This window comes from Pezoporus occidentalis, unplaced genomic scaffold (genome assembly GCF_034315485.1).
Source record: "Pezoporus occidentalis ecotype Australia unplaced genomic scaffold, CSIRO_AGI_Poc_V1 ctg52, whole genome shotgun sequence".
NCBI lineage: Eukaryota > Metazoa > Chordata > Aves > Psittaciformes > Psittacidae > Pezoporus > Pezoporus occidentalis.
This window is the reverse complement of record NW_026915858.1, coordinates 1,654,144-1,669,563: the sequence shown is the minus strand read 5'-3', so window position 1 is coordinate 1,669,563 and position 15,420 is coordinate 1,654,144. Positions and strand designations below refer to the sequence as shown.

The window sequence follows — 15,420 nt, the reverse complement described above, 5'->3', positions numbered from 1 at the left end:
CAGAAGAGATATGTGCTCCCAAGGGCTAGAATTTAGTATCCAACAGAACTAGATGGAAAATGTGCAGTAAAGCGATATTCTGAATTTTGAAAACATTCTTTTTTCTCTTTATCAAAAAAAGAAAAGCAGCTATTTTTGATGAGACAGTGCATTTTGGATCACTTACCAGAACTGATTACTTGAAGTGTTAGTACAATGCACATAACATTTTATGACTTTTCATTTTCTGTATGGATGTCTCTTAATCAAGTGTTGTGAAATCTTAATGAAGGATGTTGTGAAACCTTTTATGGTTTTAATATATTGACCTAAAAAAAAAAAATGATATGAAAGCTAACACAGTACTTTGGAAAATGGCAATTAATTGTATTTTAATATAAAAATAGAGAATAAGGTTCTTGAGATATTTGATATGGCTGGAATAATAATTTTTTTTTTGAAATCTCTAAATTGGTTTTGAACATACATTTTTACATCAAATTCCAAATCAGGAGTCTTTGAGAGATATGGGCAGAAAGATACCAGTTTGAATTTCCCAAAATTTAGAAGGTACTCCCACAAGAATCCATTGCTTCTCTGGAAAATCATGTACAGTCCTCTGCAGCATGTATTAGAGAGAAGATTAAATAAGATGACCTATTGGTCTTCTCCATTGTTGAGATATTGCTTGTATGTTAAAATTGATTTAAAGGGTTAGAAAAGGAGTGTATCTGCCCACTCCAACTTCTGCTTAGGTTATGAGATCTGATAAAGGTAGATCAGTGTATGTAGACTGGGTATTCAGGACTACAGGGAGCTGAAACCTTCACCTTGCTGCAAGTTTTTCTCTTTCATTATTCCTGTTCAGGCAATTCCAGGTTGAAATAAGATTCTATGTAGTGCTTGGCTTTTGTGACTGCCTACATAACTCATTTGTGGTGCCTTGGATACCTTTCAGTTCTTTCATTATAAGAAAACTTTAAATCTGCTTAAAGTAAACTAAGCTTAGGAATACAATAGGTTTGTCTGAGTTTTTCAGTTGTGTGCACATCCCCCAAGATGACAGAATAACTGAATCTGTAACAAAAGGGATAACAGAGCAAACTTTAAGTCTGTTATCAAAAAAGATGCAAGCTTTTGTTTCAGACAAAACTTTTACAAACTCATCACATCCAACCCTTTGCCAACCTGTTCCTTTGATATCTGGGATATTTAGTTGGGCTGTTTCTTGGAGAGAAATTTGTTTGAGAAATGAAGCTGAGGAAAAAATATCAAATATAGAAGACTTAGTATGTCACATAGCTGGGATTTGAGGCTTGAGGGTTTTTTTGTTTGGTTGGTTTGGTTTTTTTTTATTTCTGTTTGGTTTTGGTTGGCATTTTTGGGGGGTAGGTTTGTTTTGTTTGTTTTGGTTTTTTTTTTGTTTGGGTTTGGTTTTTGTTTTTTAATTTTTCACATCCACTTTGCTTAGAAGTTATTAAATACTTTTCTGTCACAAGCATTCAATCTCATGCAAATAGCAGGGTTTTCTACTCTATGGACAAATTAAAGAACATGCTAAATGAGTGCCATATTCAACAGGTTCTGCAGGGAGACCACAGTTCCAGATTTGGTGCTCTGGAGGACTGTGAAACTTAAGAAGCGTTTACAGGCCTGTAAATTCTCTAATGAAGAAAGCATCTGATGAACTGGTTTGTTTTAAGCATCATAGCACTGATATATTAATATGATCATAATGACAGATTTTGTCCTGGTTTTAAAGGCTAGATGCTACATATGATACCCTACTTTTTGTAAAGAAGCAGAAAAGGATTTTTCCCTGTGTTTTGTTTTGTTTTTTAAACTACTTAGACATCATTTGCAATTCAGGAAAAGGGTCAAAAATGGACCTGAACTGTTGTTCTTCTGACCACCACTTAATTTAGTCTTTTAACAGGGGGAAGGAAGGAACAAACAAACAAAAAACCCACTCTACAAAAAACTGGAAAAAGAAAAATTTCATTAACTACACTCCTGCTCCCCCACCTCACAAACAAATCAACGAGGGAAGAGTTTCCAGTGTCTGACTGGTTAAAGAACAGACATTTCTTTCTGACAATATTACATGTTTCTCTTTTCCTAAGCAAGTTGAATATGAAGTATAGTGTATCCCTGGATTTCCTTATAGACTTTGAAAAGGGACTGCTTCAGGCTGTTGGCGTGGGTGTAGGCTAAGATTTTTGGTGAGTATATATCTTAAGATCTATATGTATCTCAAATCAGCTGAGGGATCAGGAGTTCATTGTGAGCTGCAGACATAAATTAGAGTATGATGTTGTACTACTGTGAAGAATGTAATCTGTATTCTGGAGAAAGGTATGGAATTTCAGTGATACGAAATGTTATTGTATGTTCTGCCCCTTATTTCTCAATAATAGAAAAGAATAATAGAAATTATATCATACACTCTAAGTAAAACTCATGGTCATTTGAATCCCCTCCCTTATTTCAGATATGTTGATGAACATTTGTTTAAAAATTACAGGCTTCTCAAGTGACTATTTGTGGGGTTTCTTCCCATTTATTGCTCATTTTCTGATTTTTTTTTTTTTTAGTATTGCTTCAGAAACAGGGTTACCTGTTTGTTAAAATATGCTATTTTTTTCTTCTAAAAATCTTCTGTTATTTATTTCTATTTTGCTCTAAGATTAAAAAAGTGATAATAAAAGGAAATTTAAATGATTACTGTCACCCTGGCTTTAGTGTACTTGTGTGGTGTTACCAGTTATTTGGGACAGTTTGCTTTTCAGTAGATGTGCATTTTTAAAATTGTTATCTCTAATTGTCATTAATATATTCACAACTATGAGAAAAATTATTAACCAGTCTCTATGATATCTAAAGTTGCATTCTTCAAAGATTTGCCCCAGGTATAGCAGGCCAGACAAATAGTAGAGTAAAGGTGAATCAATTTATATAGCAGTGATGTGACTACCATAATATACTTTCAGTTTCTTGTTGCTGTAGCTTGAATGACTAGGTAGAGATCTGTAGTGGGTTGGCAGACCAGCATTTGCCAAAATTAATGAACCTGTGGATCTTTGTCTTTAACTATGTTGTCCTTAATTGCTGTATCATGCCCTTTTGGATATGTTATTGGTTTCTTGCTGTAAACTAGAGACAGATTATAAATTTGTGCTTGATGAACAACAAGGTGACACTGATCTAAAATATTACAGAACCACATTTTTAGAGCAGATAATGGTGGTATATGAAAGGCTAATACCTGTTATTTCCAGTTTTCAAAAGCAGAGTATAATTCTCATCTGTAGATATTTTAATTTATGCAACTCAATTCATAATTTATATTTAAAGGAGATAATTAAGATAGTACATTTTACTGTTTAAAAATCTTTTATTAAATGCCTAACTAGTAACCTGTATTTAAAGACATAATGATAATCTTGTTTTTCTGAAAGAAGCTCTGAAGAGTAGACAAGGAAAATTTGGATTTTTTTTTTTTTTTTTTTTGTGTGTGTGTGTGTGCACTTGTGGAAATTTTGAGGCAGAATCAAGCAGGATTCATTTCCATTGAATGATGGGAAGTTACCACAGCCTAGAAAGATTTCTTCTATAGCAGAAACGAGAACTTAACATTCTCCTAAAGTAGTAGCATTAGGTCTGTTTTTTGCCCCAAACTAAATTAGCTTGAATAGTTGTGGAAGCACAGTGGTACTACCTCACCAATGACTAATCTGTCAGGTCTGCTTCTGGCTCCAGCTTCTCTCTCCTGGTCTCTAGTGCAATAAGAACAAAGTTGTCCTACAAGATCTGTCACTGAGCTCAAGCCATGATAACTGTACTCTTATAATCTTTCACTTTAATAATTTTGTGTTTTTACTTTTGAACAATGCAAGGAACTTCGCTACATCTGCAGTTTTATCAGGTGTCATGCCCTCATCTGGCCTTATTCACTAAATTAAGGTCCCTCCTACTATGTGGTTCAGCTTTTTCAACTGAACTTTTGGTTTGATTCAGTTACTGATACCTGGGGCTAGGTATATCAACACAGCCTGGGATCTGAATTTATAATTTAGTTCCTGTACGTTTAAGGTCCTTAAATTTGTCTTTCTCCTTCAACACAATTGAATACTTTTGTTAATTTTTGTTACTACTAACTTAAACTAAACACTGGCTGTAAGTTATCTGTATATTTTGGTCAAAAATATTTGACTGGGAATGTAACTATTCCTGAACATATTATCATAGTGTTTGTACTTGAAGCAGTGCATTTGAGGCACATATTCCAAGAGTTTCACTGGCTGTGCATGAAGTTGTGTCTTTTATTTGAGTATGCAGATCCATACTATGATGTGTCATCCTAAACTAATCTATTACTTCAATTTCAGTATGTGAGACAGAAGCAGCAAAAGTTTATCAGCTATCACTAGAAGAGCACCTCCAGCCTTTCAAAGACAGCATGGAGCAATTCATTAGTCAAGGTAAATAATGAAACGTAACTTAACCTTTTCATGACATTTCAAAGGAAAGTTATGGGAACAATGTTTATACGTTGTGGGAAAGGGACTGTTTATTTTGGCATTATAGAAAGATGTGGATTAGTTTAATCAGATGCCACACGGTTCTAAAAGATTTGCAAAATGATTCTGTTGTAGTGTAGGTGAGTCACTTTGTTTTGCATGACAGCAAAGACAAATGCCATTGGCTTGAGTGCATGATCTTCTGATAAGTTCAGCATTCCATTAGAAAACAATTTTACAACCTTTGTTCCTTGAAAAATTATTGAAGCTGGATCTGTTTCATTAACTTCTTTCCAAAGAGATGATTCTTTTTTATGTGCCAAAAATATGGAGTAAGCATAGAAGGAGTAGTTAAAGGTTTTCCAGATATAAGGCAAATCCATATGAAATATTTGGATGCGATTAGTGGAAAACACTGCAAGAGAAAATAGATTAGAAATACCCATGATGAACTAACAGCCTGATTGCTAGTAGGAAAACACTTTAAAAATGAGACTATGCTTTTAATGCTTTAATAGACCCTTCTTGTGCAAGACTATAGGAGGTATGGATAACTTTAATTTTTGACTAGTGGAATATCAGAGAATCTCCTGCAATGCTACTCTGAAGGAGTATACCTTACATTTATCACTTTTTGATACAAGTCAGAATCCAGTGCATCAGAGTGACAATGGATTCCTGTGCACACCAATGTAGTTTTAATTTTCTTGACCACTTTGTTGCTCCTTCTGCTTTGATATTGCATATTATTATAAGACACACCTGTTGTCTCCTGAACAGGTAAGTTATGTGAAAAATTGATATCTAGTGCTGATTTAATGGAGCTGTTTGTTAGCCTAGAGCTGTGATAATAAGCTATCGAGTATAGAAATCATGATTAACTAAATGTACATTATGTTTGAGAGGCCAGTCAGATATGCATTAATCTCTTGGTTAGAATACCCATGACCATCTATCCAAACGTTATAGGAAGTGAAGTACATATGTTATAGTATATACCTATCCATGCTACAGGACTCTCAATTACAATGACTAAACTGAGCAAAACAACCATTTTGAGCCATCAAATATGAATTGATGTTTTCTAAGACAAATGTCTATTAACCAAACCTAGTAAACTGGTTGTTGTCACCAACAGTAGTAGGTATGATGTAATTTAAAACTAGATTATGATTATGTACATGACATATTAAAGTTACAGTAGTGGCATGATTAAACATGTAGCAAATGTTTTAAGTTGGGTTTATAGTATTATTTATATAGAGAGATAGGAGACAATCACAAATTACAAATCAATCAGAGATCACTAGGTATACTGAAAATCATGGGTATATGCTTGCATATTAACCTTAATAACAGCAGGAAATACATGAGGATTATATTTCATCAGACTTCATCTGCTAAATGTCTTTCAATTCTTTTAGAAAACATACTTTTAGAAGTATCTGAATCTACACTTTAGATTGCTTCCTGATTCTGACTATAACTTCCAAAGCATAATTACATATAAACTATAGAGTAATTTGTTCTGTTTTTTAAGGAGATGGGATTTCCTTTCTTGATTATGTGCCTGTACTTTAGGAAAAGTGAGAAAAAAGAGGGAAAAACAAAAGAAATGCATCTCAGCTATTAATAACTTTACTGTGTTCCCTTTTTAACAGTGGATATTGTCAGGTAGTTGACAAAAGGAGAAACCCACAATGTCATGCAAAATATCACTGTTGCATTTTATTGAAAATAATTGGTAATGTGTATTGTGAGCCCAGTGGACTGTGACTGAACAATTTCTACATTTATTTAAAACTGTAAGGCCCATTTTGCAGAATTCTTTCCCAGTGTAAGAAAGACAAAAGGTTAACATATAGGAGAAAAGAATCCCTGGTTAAGTTCCAAAAATAAAGTAATTTTAAATACCTTTCATTATGAAATCCTTTGTTTTTACTTCATGGGATTGAATTCAGACTTGAAAGAGGCCATGTTTAAAGCAGGATTTCTCTTTCCTGTTCAGTGTTTGACAGGCTTTTGATCTAGATATTTTTTCTAAGGGCTTTTGTTGTTTATGTAGACATAATCGATGAGTCTTTTCAGCTAGACTGCACACATGATCATTTAGAAAAACAAAGGGACAATTCTTGGCACCTTTTGGGGATTTGTGTTTATATAACATATGCTTTGAGCAAAGAAAAATCAAGCTTTAAGTTTTTTATCTCTTCAGGTTCTAGTTTCTCTAAAGTCAGAAAGTTTTAACTTATAATTCAAATGAAAAGCATTTTTCATAAGGTTGAATAATTTGGCATGTTTATACGATGCCTTTTCAGAGTAGATAACTTGTGCCCATAAAGGAACCCAGAAGTTAAAAGCAGCTAGTTATTTACACCATATTCACTTCTACTTGTTAATAGCAGCTAAAATGGAAAGCTGTTTTCCCATAGGCAAGAAAACTTGGACGTCTAATTAAATATCCTTGGCAGGGGGTGAGAAAGGCACTGCTTTATAAGAATAGTTACTGTCTGGCACAGTTGTATAACTTTGAATTAAATTACTGTAACTAGTTGAGTTGTTTGTTACTATTGATGTATAAATAAAACCCCTTTTTTAACATTAACACTTTTGATTGATTCATCAAAGACATCAAAAAGCTTCTACATTACTAGCTTGTAAGGAGAATTTTATTTGAGCGATAAAGAAGAGGAAGAGGCAAGAATTTGCTCAGCTGTAATGTTTGAGATGAAAATGCTAGTGATATATATGACTGAGGCTGTTTAGCATTTGCCTTGCCAGCCTAGCCAGTAGGTGAAATAATTCATTAAAATATGCAAATTAGTGGAAGAATGTCAGTCCTTTTTCTGATGGACTTCGGGGTCATTATTAAAATGATCGTTCAACTTGACTCAAACTACCTACACTAGCTTAGCAGATATTTGCAAGCATGCTTGATCCTACGCATTTGATTTCTGAGGGTTTATTTGCCTCAAAACCTCCAACACAATCATCTCTGTTCACCCATGTTTTCCATTCTCTTTTTGGGAACATATACTGCAAATCATCAATCACAAAGTGTGGTTCCTTTATTTTCACAAATATTAAGACTTTTTTTTTTCCTGAAATTCTCCATAACCACAGTTTTTTTTTAAAAAAGAGCTACTTCAAACAAGGAGATGAGAGAAAAAATTTCATAGAATACAAGGCTTTAAAAATTGTATTATTTTGTTTGTTACATATTTCTAACCATTTCTTTAAGGGTTTCCAAAATTTGAGTGATATAAATATAAGCATGAAACCTGAATAATAGTCCTTTTCCAAAGAAAGGTTATTCAGACTGAACTGCAGGAATTTAAAAAGTACTCCCTGATATAAGGTATCTATTCCCTGAAGTTTCCTGTTCCTTGAGTTACTCCCTGCAAGTTATCACAATTTGAATAAGATAAATTGTGAAGAAGTGCACTATTTGGGAGCCTTGTCTCCCTTGTTCTATATGTGGTTGTGGGTAGATAGGGACACAAAGACATCAGAGATCACATTCACCAGTTTAGAAAGCTTCAGAAATAATTTCTTTTCCTGGGGGAAATGTCTCACACATGGGATGGTTAGGAAATACTGAGGGTGCTAATCATCATGCATTTTGTACAGGATTTTCATTAGCAGTTAGTAATCCTCTAACCTTGTCCCCATTTGATAGGATAGCCAGCTCATGTTGAAAGAATCGTGTGTGCATAAACCTCAAATGAGTCTCAGTCCCTTGGTCTTAACTGTAGTTAACTCTTCAGTGAAAAGCCATCTTTGGGTGTTTGCTGTTGGAATTCCAGTCAGGATGTGCAGTCCTGTCAGCCTGATAAGGCAGGAAACTTATGATAGGAGGCAGCAACCATCAGTCCCTCAGAAAACTAAATCTGGTTTGGGAACTGGGAAGAGGCAATATATTGGAATCATAGCTTTTCCACTGAGATTCTATAAATTGTGCAAATGTCACAGACTTCAAATCTGAGCAAGTAATTTGATACCATATCCAGAGGCCAAACCAACCTGATTGGTTTCAGACTTTAGAAACAGCTTTATGGTGTAGGAAATTTAAGCACTAGAATGCATTGTTTGTAGAAGTAAAAACATAATTTTGTGGTGTTTAGCTAGTTCATTTAAAAACATTGGGAATAATTCCAGTATGATTGTAAGTCTAGGGGTACAAGGGAACCATACAACCTTTGGCTCTTTCAAGTCTTATTTTACAAAATTCTGCAGTTCTGCTCTTGTTAGTAAATGCCAGCCCCAGGTTTCATTCTCCTGGACCCAAAAATACAGACCCAGATTCTCTTGATCTTGCACTGTAAAGATGCTAAATTTATCCTTTTGGGTGAACTGTGTGGAACCATCTCCCTCTCTTGCCAGGAAGAGCATTCAGGAATCCAGTTTCCAAACTGTTAGTAAATGAATGTATAAATCACAAAGTGTGTTGTGTTTATCGTTGTAGCTGCAACCAGAAAGTTGGCCGTGACTTTTTCTTTTAGGTCAAGCAGCAAAAGGCTGTGCATCGTCAAATGATGGATTGTGAATGAGCCTAAAGTATCAGACTGAATCTTGGATGGCTGGGCTCAGTTCCTGGCTCCAGAAATACTGTAGATGATTGCGAAATGAATGCTGCTAGGGTAATCTTAATTTTGGCTTTTTCTAACCTAGAATGATTGATTTTACAGATTCCATTTTCTTGAAATGTTGTTTTTATAATATGATTAATATAAGGGAAAGCATAGTGCCACTTCATATTTTTTCTAAAAATAATTTGAGGAAAATATGACTAAAACACCATTAGGAATATATATATATGTATGAATAAATGTTTTTCATTTTCTTTAAAAAATGCACAGAACTTTAAGGGGTTGGTTGTTGATAAACTTACGTGGAGACACTCATCTTAAATATTATTATTATAACAGCAAAAACATTCTCATTACTAAGTTTTTTTTAATTTATTTGTTTTTCATTTTATTAAAAAAAGTTGGAGGGTTATAAAAGGTGAGCAACATAAAGTCACTAGAACAAAAAGATGCTGGAATTCCCACTTAAACAATTCCATGATTGTTTACCTTTTTATGTTAGCATTCTTTTTGCTGGATTATTGAAAGACATTTTAAAACTTGTTGAGTGCTGAAAGTATTTTTTTAATCTCACAATGACATCTTAATGCTAGTAAATAGTTTAATGTCAGTATCGTATAAACTTGTCCCTACCTCAGATGTCAGCACCTCCACCAGTGTGCATTATTACATAAAAATCCTAATTCAGATTGTGTTGTATTTGTAGCACTAAACAGGCTTCACTGAATTAGCTGCACTTCACTTCGAAGTCCATGAAAGGCCAAACCTTTTGACTGCGGCTGGCAGCTTCTTGTGCCTTTGGCACAGGACCTTATTTAATCATTTTTGCAGGCATTAATATGATTTGCAGACCACACAGGAGTGGTAAAGTAAAAAAAGTATTTCGGCACCCCTTGAGGACAGATCAGTGCACAAGTGGTCACAATAGCATGATACAAGTCATCCACCTTAAAATGTTCTGAATAAATGCGTATTCAGAAATGGGTCATCCACAAGTTTTCTGGGCAACCTGTTCCAGTGCCTCACAACTCTCATAGTAAAGAATTTCTTCTTAATATCTAATCTAAATCTCCCTTCTTTTAGTTTCAGGCTGTTACCTCTTGTTTTATCCCTATGTGCCCTTGTAAAAAGTCCCTCTCCAGCTTCTTGTACGCCCCCTTTAAGTGCCGAAAGGCTGCTGTAAGGTCTCCCTGATGCTTTCTCTCCTCCAGACTGAGCAACCCTAGCTCTCAGCCTGTCTTCATAGGAGAGGTTCTCCAGCCCTTGCATCATCTTCATGGCACTCCTGTGGATTTGCTCAAACAGGTCCACCTCCTCTTGTGCTGGGAGTGCCAGAGCTGGATGCAGTATTCCAGGTAGGGTCTCATAAGAGCCGAGTAGAGGGGGAAAATCACCTCCTTTGACCTGCTGGTCACACTCCTCTTGATGAAACCCAGGAGACAACTGGCTTTGTGGGCTGCGAGTGGAAAGTGACAGGTCATGTTGAGCTTCTTATCAACCAACATCCCCAAGTCCTTCTCCTCAGGGCTGCTCTCAATCCATTCTCTGCCCAGCCTATATTTGTGCTTGAGATTACCTGATCCATTGGCCCACCTCTCAAGCATGTCCGGGTCCCTCTGAGTGGTATCCCTTCCCTTCAGCATGTAGACTGCACCACAGCTTGGTGCCATCAGCAGACTTGCTGAATGTGCTCTCAATCCTACTGTCCATGTCACCAACCAAGATGTTAAATGGCACTGGTCCTGATACTGGCACCCGAGGAACACCACTAATTGCTGATCTCCGCTTGGACATGGAGCTGTTCATCACAAATCTCTGACTACGACCATCTAGCCAATTCCTTATTCACTGAGTGGTCCATCTGTCAAATCCATGCCTCTCTAATTTAGAGAAACTTCATCCACCAGTTCCCTGAAGACTTGCGGATGCATCTCATCAGACCCCATGGATTTCTACACCTTCAGCTCCCTTGGTCTCAAACCTGATTTTCTCCTGCAGTGGGTGGTTCTTCATTCTCAGTCCCTGCCTTTGCCTTCTGTGACTTGGCCATTGTGGCTGAAGCACTTTCGGGTGAAGACTGAGGCAAAAACATCCCATCTTCTTACCAGACTACTGCCTAAGACGTATTAAAAACCAGTAAACAGCAAACACTGGGGAGAGTTCACATCTTGAAACACAACATGTATGAGATAGGACTTGCCCGGAGATTTTTTTGTTGTTACTAATTAATGTAGTTATTAATTTGAAGTCAGTCTCCTTTTACAGAGTTTGTTGTTAATTATTTTATTTTTTAACTTTCAACAAAGATCAGTTTTCAGTGCTCCTGTATTCACTGAGAGTTTAAGCTGTGGTTCCATAGATCCTGATCATAATCTATAGAACTAGCATATAATTTGAGTTGTTTCTGTTGTGTGAGAGTGTAAAGTCATTGGGAAAGTGTAGTTTGTTGGAGTCAGTACAGATTTTTATGTGTTTAATTTACCACAGGTGTTTAAAAAATGGAATAACATAATTAGGAAAATGTCCAGCGTATTAGATGCTCTATCCCCAGTTATCTTCAATAGATTGGGGCCAGAATGAAGTATTTAAATTGTTCTTTTTCTTATAGGTATGAAAATATTAGAAAATGAGGGAGATTGAGTGGGTATTCTTCATGCTTACAGCCTTCTATGACTTTGTCATAGGAAATACAGAAGGATGTAGGACTCTTTCTAGGATTCCCCAAAGAAATCCTACTTTCTTAGCATGAAAGTACCTGATAATAAACCATCCAAATGTACTTGGACCTTTGTTCCAAATGTTTACAAGTGTATATAAAACTTCCTAAAACTATAGCAACGTGCTTGAATGACTCATTGAAAAGGCACTGTATCTGTCAAAAAAAACAAAGCAACCCCAAACCAAAACAAAAAAAAGCCAACTGGCTCCACTTGAAAGATATTGGAAAGCACATTCATAGCTAATTATAAACAAATACTAGTTAACACTTTAAATTAAGAAAGAAGAAAATAGCTTGAAGATTCAGGACATAGACAAGCAGATGAAAGGATTCTTGTTGCCTTCCATCTGAGATTACTCAGATGTATTCCTGTATTCAATTACCTGAGAAGATGTGATATTCCCTTAAGAGAGATCAGGAGATCAGAAGAAGGCAGTTTCGTGCATCTTCTTACTCATAGCCCTTTGAAACTGGTTCAGCAGAAATAGCTTAACTTTCAACAGGGTTTGAGGCCAGATGTGACTACAGACAGTAATCTCTGGGTCAGGATAATACCACAAGCTAAAATAGCAAAACTTTCTGGTGGAACAAAACCTCTGAGAGTACATTTGAATCCTGCTTGAGTAGATCTGCAAGGTCTACTTGGATTGATTTCTGAATTGAAACAGAAGGGTCAACTTGTTTTGTGACTACTTTTACCCAGTACATTTGCACATAAAGTTTACTCATTCTTACTAAATTGTTCGCTTTGAGTCTTTTTTAAATGAAGCTCCTGCTGTTATTGCTTATTCAATTTTAAGCTTAAGTTTTAATGCTTTTAATTTATTATTTTTTTTTTACAAATCACTAAACATAAGCTGCTGTCATCATTTAAATATTAATGACCATCTAACTTTTCTGTAAAATATTCCTCAAAACCCACTTCCTTTTTGATAGTTTCCACCTAAGATGGCTACTTATTTCTTCCGATTGCTACTCATGTTCCCAGTCATGTTAGTCTTATTAAATAAAACATGCAAAGAGAACAAAGAACAGCAAAATCCAAAAACTGGGGCGAAGCACATTCAGAAGTATAAAAGGGGTTTTCTCAAGAGCTTTCTGCTGATCCTAGTGATTTGCTTATTCTGCTTTTGTATTTCAAGGTATTTAAAACCACAGTATTGAATAGTAAGCTGATTGCCAAATAACTGTAAGAATAGCTGTAAGTATTATTTTGGTGTCTTCTGGGGCATTTGAAAATACACATACTACCAAAGAGAATGGAGGAATTCTCTTAGGAGCATTGGCAGAAATCTTATAAACTTGAACCTTAGGCCCTAATAATACCAGTGTAATTATCTGCCCTTACTCATGGTGGTGGTTCATCCAGTATCCTCATGACCTTTGTCAGGCACCTCATGTCCCTCAGATCTTCATGGATCTGGGTAAGCAATTACAAATGAACCACCAGATGTTCCATACACTTTTAAAGAAAGTATGTCTTTTTTTTTTGTCTGCCAGAGATGATATTGGGTATATTTTCAAAGTCTCAGCTACTATTCACTAGCACCACTTTTTGATCAGGCAGTGTTTTTCAATATGACCTGAGGTTATTTTTCAACTATATGGTTCAAGTAGATTTTACAAATATATATGCCTTCAGGATTATGAAAGCTGCATATAAAGCCCTACAATATATTGAGTGTATGCAGGCAGAGACATAAAGCTAAGTTTTCCCTATGCTTACTGATGCCATACATGAAATATAAGGGCTAGTATTTCTGGGTATGATAGCAGAAAATGATCTGTCAGAAAAGTCTGCAAACAGTCACTGCTAGGGTCAGCTGTCAGATTCTGAATATAAATGAAAGTAGATGCGGCTACTGGATGACTGCAAGACATCTTTTGATGTTTTTCAAAGAAAATCAATAAGGCATTCTGAAGTAATTCTGCTTATTGAGGGTAGAGAGAAGTTTTAGTGGCTTAATGGAGTGTTCATATGTGCTCAGCTAACATGGCATCCCTGGAAATGTCCAGTTTTCCTGTATCAGCAATTGCTATAGTAGGATTGCTGTGGTGTGGTTAGGGATTTTCCCCTTTTTACTTCACCTGTTGAAGGAGTTCTTTTTTGTAAAAGGAAATCCACTTTTCTTTGAAGCCTGTTCTCCCAAGGTGGATACCTTGCAGCTGCTATTTAGCACTCAATTGATACAGGCTGCCAAGAAAGAAAAATGCCAAATCGGTGCCCTTCAGGTACTCTCTTTGCAATTACGATGAACTGTTTTGGAGGAAGAAGTGACAGTAAAGATGTATTATATTGAATTAAATGATAAAGTCTAATTCATTCTGGGACACTTCAACTAAATCTGCCATAAGTCTGATTTATTTTTTTTTTTTCCTCCCCTATTCCAACAGAAAAGATGGGTTGAAAGCATTTTATCAATGGGGTGATTAAGAGCCAAATGCAAGTAACCACTAATATCAAGTGATCCTATTACTGGTCAGTTCCAAAAGTTATAGGAACCTCCAGCTGCTTCAACGTTTATTACTTATCCCCTGCTTCAATGCTTAATACTTATTCCATTGTAACCAGGTAATAGTAGGAATTCCATGGTTTTGATAACAGGAAGCTTTCTTCCCTTGCTGGATAAATCTCAATGCATGTCTTTGACAAGCCATTGTCTACAGCTTTCAGATGTTTACTATGGACTGCAGTTATCTGAATATTTTCTTTGAAGAGAGATAGATCCCTGTGTGTACACACCATATTTTCTTCTTTCATTGGTGCCACCTGTCATCTTGTGAAAGCAGAATAGTTTTCATACTGTTCTTTAACTTTTTATGTCTAGAAAAATGAGACAGCAAATGGATTGCAAATCAGATTTATACTTGAATAATATCCTTCTGATAACATGCAAAAGATTTAGAAGTGTCATCACATATTTGGAACAGACTACAAGGGAATTCTCTGTTAGGGAAAGTTCTTCCCTTGCAAGACCGTTTAATGCCAATAGGTGATCTGATGCAGGATGAAATCTCTTTCTGTGGGTTACATTAGCTGCCTTATGCATATGTGCTTATTACTTTTTAAGAAAATGCTATTACATGCACCTGTATTATTCAGGGATTCTCAGGATTCTTTTTGTTGTATAATACCCATGATCTATGAAATGATTAAAAGTACAAATACCAGAAGTTTTGGTGTGTTGTTTCTTCTTTGGGTGTGGTTTTGTTCGTTTTGTTTTGTTTTGTGTTCCTCTTTGGACCATAGTAAGTTTCCTTTTTAATTGAAAGAAAACTTGCACTCTTTCAAAAGTAAATTGTGAATATTTACTCCTTGTTGGTAGGTAAATGTTTGTAAGCAGGTGCAGAACAGTTGAAATAAATAAGAAAAAAAAAAATCAAAACAAAACCAGAAAACTAGACAGCTTAGGTGGTGTTATATCCCATCAATTCGGGAAATTACAAAAAGAATTATATGCTATGAATATAATGTAGGTACTAAAAGACTGTCCTATGCTGGAACATGCTAGCCTCTATTTCCAAGCATTGTTTAATTGCAAGGGGTCAAAATTGCATTTTTCAAGAACAGAATTATTTATTTTAAAAGTTGTGTCTGCAGACACTTAGTGAA

The 15,420-nt window shown here is 35.6% G+C and overlaps 1 protein-coding gene across 2 annotated transcripts in view; it reads left to right on the top strand.

Annotated features, from left to right (window-relative positions):
- Positions 1-15,420, top strand: part of FMN2 (formin 2) — a 161,181-nt gene that overhangs the window by 111,028 nt on the left and 34,733 nt on the right. For both annotated transcript variants that reach the window (XM_062637367.1, XM_062637366.1), the window contains one exon: positions 4,368-4,460. In XM_062637367.1, the coding sequence (XP_062493351.1) occupies positions 4,368-4,460 (93 nt within the window). The remainder of the gene's footprint in view (positions 1-4,367; positions 4,461-15,420) is intronic.